This window comes from Camelus dromedarius, chromosome 3 (assembly GCF_036321535.1).
Source record: "Camelus dromedarius isolate mCamDro1 chromosome 3, mCamDro1.pat, whole genome shotgun sequence".
Lineage (NCBI taxonomy): Eukaryota > Metazoa > Chordata > Mammalia > Artiodactyla > Camelidae > Camelus > Camelus dromedarius.
Genome location: NC_087438.1, coordinates 4,404,235 through 4,412,757, shown reverse-complemented (window position 1 = coordinate 4,412,757; position 8,523 = coordinate 4,404,235). Strand labels below are relative to the sequence as shown.

Genomic DNA, 8,523 nt, shown 5'->3' with positions numbered 1-8,523 from the left:
AAAAAAAAAAAAAAAAAAAGTGGCAATAAAGGGTCAATTTGGTGAATGACTAATCGTGCTGGGAGGAGCTGACCCCTGTCCTTTGAGGTGAGGTCATTCAGATCTCTGATCACCTTGGACCAGTGAACAGGTCTGTAAGTGCCCAACACTGCCTGAAGAATTTAATGTGATCAGCAAAGAAAACTCCTCTTCCTTCAAAGTGGTAAAATATAACCGGCAACATTCGAGTTTGGCCAAATCATCCCTTAGTTCTTCCAGTCAGTTTCTACTTGTCTCCCTGGTTGCTTCTGGGGACATTTTAATCCACTGGAGTTTTGCAAAGACCATGGCTTCCTAAGACCCTTTTCCTGCACCTTGTGGCAGGAGGCTGTCATGTTATTTGAAATATTAAATTAAAAAAAAAACAGCTGAACTCTTTTAGATGGCAGGATAGCCCACAATGACTGGATCCGTGAGGCCGTGTGTCAGGTATGCATGATTTTATTTCAAATGTGTCCAATAAGATTATTCCACTTGGAATGAACATTTAACCTCTTTCCGCACATTATTATAAACAGTGTTTCCTCATTTCATGGAGTTTCTTAGAAAGTTCTAAGTAACTGAACAAAAGAGAAAATGAAATTGTGGGGAGATAAATAACAGAAGTTTATATCATAGCGAGGGCACTCACGCATCCCAGCCTCGGGGACACAACAGTGACTACTGGGTCATGCAAATCGTCGTACGGTCACCGGGCCTCCTTTGGCAGTTCTCGCATTCCCTGTCACGAGCACACATAAGAAAATGAGTCAGGTGACTTCATCAAATGGGACATTGTCTTTTGCTTTTGGTGGTAGGTTGACCAGCAGCGAGAAGACAGGGACACAAAGGTCGTAGGAGCATTTCAGGATAACGGAAGAGACTGTCTGCATCCGACCGCCGAGGATGCTCTGAGCCCCAGGGAGCCCGCCCCGGCATCTGCACCATGTGTGCGCCCTCCCGGCCTGAGCACCCCCACCCTCACCCCAGGGCGCTGGCACCAGCGCTGGGAGCACGTTGTAACCAAGTGGGCAGTTGTGGTTTTAAATCACTAGAACAGGGCCACAGAAAGACGTGTCTTCAAGTTACGTCGACCTGCCAGGGAGAGAAAGAGACAGGGAGCCCAGCGAACATGTGCCGGCGACGCGGGCCGTACCTATTACATGTGAACGGTGCCACTTACGTGTAAACGGGTGGAGCAAGGGGCGTTGAGTTTCCTGCCTGCTCTTTGGAGCTGCTGTCATGGGAAGAAGCTGAGAGCAAAGTGATGGGCTGGGGGAGGGGCAGGCGGATGGGGGATGTCGCCTTCTCGACATTTGTTCTAAAGTGACTTAGGGATGATCATTCATTTATAATCGAAACTTAATCCCGAACAGCGTTTGCTCCCTCTTTCTCTCTGTAAACACATCTGATCATAAATAACTTAGACGTGTCCTTGGCATTCAGGATTCAGTTCTGGCTGTAGTAAAAAAGGATGAAGGATGCTCAGCGTGGGGGAGGAGATGTCGGGTATCTGTGTGAGTGGAGAGGTGGCTTAAGCGTCTAATGCATGTCGCAGACATCAGCCATCAGAGACGGGCGGGGTCACCCAGCCGTATTTTTCGTGAGTCTTCACCAAACTCTTAAAGGTGGCTTCAGCTTCCTTGCGACTGAAGGACTTTTTTGATTTGCCGGCTTTTCTACAGATCCGCCCCTGCATGAGAGGAATAGAAAGACCAGGTTAGAACCCAGCAGTATCCTGATTCCCGCCCTCTCTGTTACAGACCCACAAAGCGGCGGGGATTTCTGAATCAATCCGATGTAAGGAGAGACACGGAACATCACAGCTTTGGTACAAAGCAGATGGCGGAGTCCAGTGGTCGGCAAGCTTTTCAGGGAGGAAGGGACAGACGGGCTGCTGTCTTCACAGACTCCGGCACTGGCTTCCTCCCCGGAAGGCGCTCCGTCCCTGATGCTGGAAGGCGGCCCCGCTCCCGCTCCCGCACCGCGCTGGGAGGATCAGCTTTATCAAAAGAGCATCAATGCAGAACAGAGTGTGTTGTCCTGGAGGCAAAATATTGTTCTAACTCCCCTTTCCTCCCACCACAGAATGCCTTTAATTATAGCTCCCAGTTCCTCTCCTGCAGCAGTAGGGGTATGTGTTTATATATAGATGTGTATATATATTCACACATACATCTTAAAACTCTGACTTTTTACTTTCAAGCTCAGGGGCAACTTTCTTTTTCTTTTTTAAACATTTTTTTATTGAGTTATAATCATTTTACAATGTTGTGTCAAATTCCAGTGTAGAGCACAAATTTTCAGTTCTACATGAACATATGTATATTGTCACATTTTTTTCTCTATGAGCTACCACATAGATCTTGTATATATTTCCCTGTACTATACAGTATAATCTTGTTTATCTATTCTACATTTTGAAATCCCAATCTGGCCCTTCCCACCCCCCACCCCCTTCGCAACCACAAGTTTGTATTCTATGTCTATGAGTCTGTTTCTGTTTTGTATTTATGATTTTTTTTTTTAGATTCCACATATGAGTGATCTCATATGGTATTTTTCTTTCTCTTTCTGGCTTACTTCACTTAGAATGACATTCTCCAGGGACATCCATGTTGCTGCAAATGGCATTATGTTGTCAGTTTTTATGGCTGAATAGTATTCCATTGTATAAATGTACCACCTCTTCTTTATCCAGTCATCTGTTGATGGACATTTAGGCTGTTTCCATGTCTTGGCTATTGTAAATAGTGCTGCTATGAACATTGGGGTGCAGGTGTCATTTTGAAGTAGGGTTCCATCTGGATATATGCCCAGGAGCGGGATTCCTGGGTCATATGGTAAGTCTATTTTTAGTCTTTTGAGGAATCTCCATACTGTTTTCCACAGTGGCTGCACCAAACTGCATTCCCACCAGAAGTGTGGGAGGGTTCCCTTTTCTCCACAGCCTCTCTAGCATTTGTCATTTGTGGACTTTTGAATGATGGCCATTCTGACCGGTGTGAGGTGATACCTCATTGTAGTTTTGATTTGCATTTCTCTGATAATTAGTGATATTGAGCATTTTTTCATGTGCCTATTGATCATTTGTATGTCTTCCTTGGAGAATTGCTTGTTTAGGTCTTCTGCCCATCTTTGGATTGGGTTGTTTGTTTTTTTCTTATTAAGTCATCTGAGCTGCTTGTATATTCTGGAAATCAAGCCTTTGTCAGTTTCATTTGCAAAAGTTTTCTCCCATTCCGTAGGTTGTCTTTTTGTTTTACTTTTGGTTTCCTTTGCTGTGCAGAAGCCTGTAAGTTTCATTAGGTCCCATCTGTTTATTCTTGCTTTTATTTCTATTGCTTGGGTAGACTGTTCAAGGAGAACATTTTTGAGATGTATGTCAGATAATGTTTTGCCTATATTTTCTTCAAGGAGGTTTATTGTATCTTGTCTTATGTTTAAGTCTTTGATCCATTTTGAGTTTATTTTTGTATATGGTGTAAGGGAGTGTTCTAGATTCATTGATTTACATGCTGCTGTCCAGTTTTCCCAACACCATTTGCTGAAGAGAAATGTCTTTCTTCCATTGTATATTCTTGCCTCCTTTGTCGAAGATGAGTTGACCAAAAGTTTGTGGGTTCATTTCTGGGCTCTCTATTATGTTCCATTGGTCCATATGTCTGTTTTTGTACCAATACCATGCTGTCTTGATGACTGTAGCTCTATAGTATTTTCTGAAGTCTGGGAGAGTTATTCCTCCAGCCTCTTTCTTTTTCTTCAGTAATGCTTTGGCAATTCTAGGTCTTTGATGGTTCCATATAAATTTTGTTATGATGTGTTCTAGTTCTGTGAACTATGTCCTGGGTAATTTGATAGGGATTGCATTAAATCTGTAGATTGCCTTGGGCAGTGTGACCATTTTAACAATATTGATTCTTCCAACCCTAGAGCATGGGATATCTTTCCATTTTTTTAAAGTCTTCTTTAATTTCTTTCATCAGTGTTTTATAGTTCTCTGTGTATAAGTTTTTCACCTCCTTGGTTAGATTTATTCCCAGGTATTTTATTACTTTGGGTGCTATTTTAAAGGGGACTGTTTCTTTACTTTCTTTTTCTGTTGATTCATCATTAGTGTAAAGAAATGCAACTGATTTTTGAACGTTAATCTTGTAACCTGCTACCTTGCTGAATTCTTTGATTAGTTCTGGTAGTTTTTGTGTGGACCTTTTAGGGTTTTCTGTATATAGTAACATGTTGTCAGCATATAGTGACACTTTTACCTCTTCTTTTCCAATTTGGATAGTGGCTTTCTTGTAATTCATGTCACAAGGGAACCAGTTTCTGAAAAGATGGTGGAGCCTTTTGCATGGAGACAGAAGCCTGTCCTTGAGTCCCAGGGATGGGGTCAAGCTGAGGGCCAGTGCTTCCTCATACAATCTCTGCTGTTGAGTGAGGGCCATGGGGACAGGTCTGCTCCCCTCGCAGTGACTGGGTGTGCTCTGGGCTGAAAGTCGGAGCATTTGGGTCTGCGGTGACAAGAAGGTCTGATTCATCTGAGGGTGGGCACAGGGACCCTAGACCAGCAGCGAGAAGGAGCCAGCGGGCAGCACCGAGGTGGCCGTGTCTCTGGCCATCACTCTCCAGAGAGCCCTGGGCAATGGGGTTTACTTGGCAGCAGAGGGGGTGGGCAGACTGAGGACCAGGGGAAGTTGGGCGGTGCTGGACCCTCAGTCAGGGGAGCGCTGTCTCTCACTCCAGGCTCAGCCGTTCTCCACGACGCCTCCTGACGGCCCATCTCCTGCAACCGCCCTTCCGGGCACATTTCCTCGCACCTGACTTCCCTTCGCCCGCCTTCCCGAGCATCTCATGCACGTGTTTTGTAGGTGGGATGGAAACACCCTGAATTTCATCCACTCACAGGCGCACTCACACTGCTCTCAATGGTCTCCTGATGTTTCTGAGCACGCTAATGATGCTCTCTCAACAGGCCCTGGGCATTCCCCACATGGACTATTTCTGTCACAGCACACTGCGGACCTGTGCTGTCTATGTAAGGGGACCCGGAAGGGAACCAGGCCCCACCACTGGCGGCCTCACCGGGTCATGCTGCATACCCATCCCTTTGGACAGGCAGTGAGGGTGGCAGCCACCCAGGTCTGTGTGGCTTGGTGGGAAAGATCCCCCAACCCCAGCTCTCTCTCATAGCCCACCACTAAGACATCCTGATTCATGGGGAGAATGGCACCAGTCCCTCCCAAACAGGAATGGAAGGCTGCTTCACATGTTTAAATTCAGAGCTTACAGCTCCTTTCCAATATCCGTCTTTCCAACGGTGGAGACTCAGACCAAGGCTCAGTTGAGGAGCCAGAAGCCCAGATCTGCTGCGTTTCCCTGCCCCTCTGGACCTCTGTCTGGCTGAACTGTTCCATTGCTGATTAAGGGACGTACTGCTTCTTCTAATTAGCTGCTAAAGAGTGAAGGAAAATCAGAAAAGAAGAAAGGAAACCACCATTTACTGACTTCTAGAAACTTCCCCACGTCTCTCCTGCTTTGCTTATGTGGTGCAATTACACCTGATTAAAAGAGACCACAAAAACCTAACATGTTTATAATAATCATCACGTGGGTCCAGATCAAAGTCCAATGTTATTTCATTAAACATAAGCAAATGTATATTTGCAGGAATGTCGCCATCAATTTCTACATAAGTGGGAGCAAATGTCAAGGCTGATTTTTTTTGCATTAAATGCAAATTCTATCATTCTTTTCTATAATACTGAAAATTTATGGTATGACCTGAGAATTCGAACTAAAAGCCTCCAGACAAATAGAGGCTCACAATAATCTCGAAATATTCTGACGCTTTTGGCATGTACAAATACTTTGCTTATTCTTTGTGAAAGTCGCAATTGTTACAAAAAACAACAGACAAAACCCCAAAGGAACAGACTGGCCTTTGTTGCGTCTTCTTCCTGGGAAGAATTATGAACACAAAACCCCACCACTCAGTCAATTCAGCAGCCGGGAGACAGAGCGTGAATGCCAGTCCGCGGTCTCAGCGTCCTCACCGTACGCAGCTGGCCACAAAGAACCCCTCTCGCCTCCTGTCTTGCACCCAAGTTCGCAGCTAACAAATATCTTTTCATAGATTGTCTGTCCTCCTCGGATTGGCTGTTTAAGTCTCACCCAGTGAATCACTGGGTGGCCGAGCTGTTCTTGCTGAAATGCCCTTGGGGTGTCCACTGCTCCAAGAAGAAGGGGATGGCTCTGTCCACCCTAGGTCCCTGACAGTCCAGGGCTGTTCTTTCTACTTGCTTTTTTTGTAATTGAAGTATACTTGACTTACAATGTTGTGTTAGTTTCAGGTATATAACAAAATGATTCCGTTATATATATATTCTTTTCCATTATGAGCCATTACCAGATATTGAATATGGTTCCCTGTGCTCTACAGTAAGTCTTTGTTGTTTATCTATTTTATATACAGTAGTGTGTATCTGTTAATTCCAAACTCCTAATTTATCCCTCCCCATCTTTCTCCTTTGGTAACCATAATTGTGTTTTCTATGTCTGTGAGTCTATTTCTGTTTTGTAAATAAGTTCATTTGTATCATATTTTAGATTCCACATGGAAGTGATATCATATGATATTTGTCTTCCTCTGACTTACTTCACTCAGTATGATAATTTCTAGGTCCATCCATGTTGCTGCAAATGGCACTATTTCATTCTTTTTTATTGCTGAGTAATATTCCATTGTATATATACACCACATCTTCTTTATCCATTCGTCTGTTGGTTATTTGGTCACCAAAATGTCTTCAGGCAAATCCAATATTTTGTATCTATAGGGTTAATTTCTCAGCCTTTTCAATAATGTCATTCTAATAGGTTGACATAAATATGTTCATTTGCTATTTCTCACTTGGTTAGATTTTTCTCTTTACTGTATTTTTTCTTTGCAAACATACTTTTGTGCCATTTTTGTGTTTCACTCACCCATGAATTACAGGCTTCTGCTCCTTTAAAAATAGTTAGAATTTCCAGACTCCTCGTATAGTTTTGAGACTCCTTCACTCATTTCCTGGGCTGAATTATAGGGCTGCTACTTGCTTTTAAAGTCTCTGAAGGTGTAACTGTTAGTCTAAAAGCACTCACACACCCTAGCTCCTCCAGCGCAGGCTTCAGGCATGTGCTGGGCTCAGTTTAGACTCTCTCCATGACACCACTCTCTGGAGGAGAAGCTCAGATGGGACACATGCTGGACTTGGGCTTCAGGAAGATGCACACACACACACACACACACACACAGAGGCATCTTTGAAAGGAGACTTGCTCGGAAAGACAGCAATGATTTCTCCTTTTTTTTTTTTTTGAGAATTTCTAAAATTGAAGTATAGTTGATGTACAGCATTATATAAGTTACAGGTGTACAATATAGTGATTCACAAGTTTTAAAGGTCATACTCCACTTACAGGTATTATAAAATGTTTCCTACAGTCCCTGTGTTGTACAATACATCCTTGGAGATTATTTCTCACTTCTCTTTTAAGGTCTACCATTCAAAGCAGATCAACTTACAGGCACTAAAGGACAGATAAGACTCTACAACAGAAGAGGCTGCTTCAAAGAAACTTGTTCCCAAATCAAAACAATGACGCTGCAGCCACTGACTAGCGAGGGAAGAACTTGTACTGGATCTGGTCCAGTGACACATCAAAGAGAAGAATTCGGGAGTGGAAAGGCACTGATTTGATTCCACAGCTCTTACCGTGTGTGTGCGTGTGTGTGTGTGTGTGTGCATTCATGCGTCCTTGCCTGTGCACGTGTGTGCAGCCCCTGTGCCCAGGTGCATGTGTGTCTGTACATGAACATCCGTGTGTCTGCATATGCACACGTGTGGCTGTGGAGGTGATGTTCACACCAGAGGGGGAGAGGTGAGTGTCCCTTCAGTGACTGGAAGCCAGGAGTAACCTTGAGGGAAAGCCCAGACCTCATACATCAATTTGGAGAATGGGCAGTTTACAGGGGGAGGCCTGCTGCCCGCCAGGGGCCCCACCCAGCACCAGCCAAGGTTGGGGAGGGGGGCAGAGGGGGCTGAAAGGGCAAGAAGGGGACAATGAGGTGGGACGTGCTGTCCAGACAGCTGAGCAGCTTACAAGTGCGCGTTGAGCTTTGACTGACGGGGAGCGCCCTGAATAGCCAGGTCCCCCGTGTGGCTTCTGTCCACGAGCGCACTGTCAGTGGTGTGACCACCTTCACACACAGCAGCTCATTAAACTCCTACAGATAATGCTTCACTTCACTTGATCATCAGGGCTGGTCAGGAAGGTGGGCTTAACTCCCACCAAGCACTGCTCTCTCCCCCGGACCACCAGGTGAGGACCGGAGGGCCCTCTGAGGGCAAGGGACCAAACAGAGATGCATCTGGTTCGGGTGCGTGGGAGACACAGAACCCGCCAGGGAAGGGCTTTGCTAGCAGGCGCTGAGGGAAAACAGGCTGGCCCGGGCGGGCTCCC

At 45.1% G+C, this 8,523-nt stretch overlaps 1 protein-coding gene across 1 annotated transcript in view; it reads right to left on the bottom strand.

Annotated features, from left to right (window-relative positions):
• Positions 1 to 464: 464 nt before the first annotated feature.
• The window catches only part of UBE2QL1 (ubiquitin conjugating enzyme E2 QL1), a 47,165-nt gene continuing 39,106 nt past the window's right edge, over positions 465 to 8,523 (bottom strand). The window contains exon 2 of the mRNA XM_064479362.1: positions 465 to 1,711. Coding sequence (XP_064335432.1) covers positions 1,580 to 1,711 — 132 coding nt within the window. The 3' untranslated portion in view covers positions 465 to 1,579. The remainder of the gene's footprint in view (positions 1,712 to 8,523) is intronic.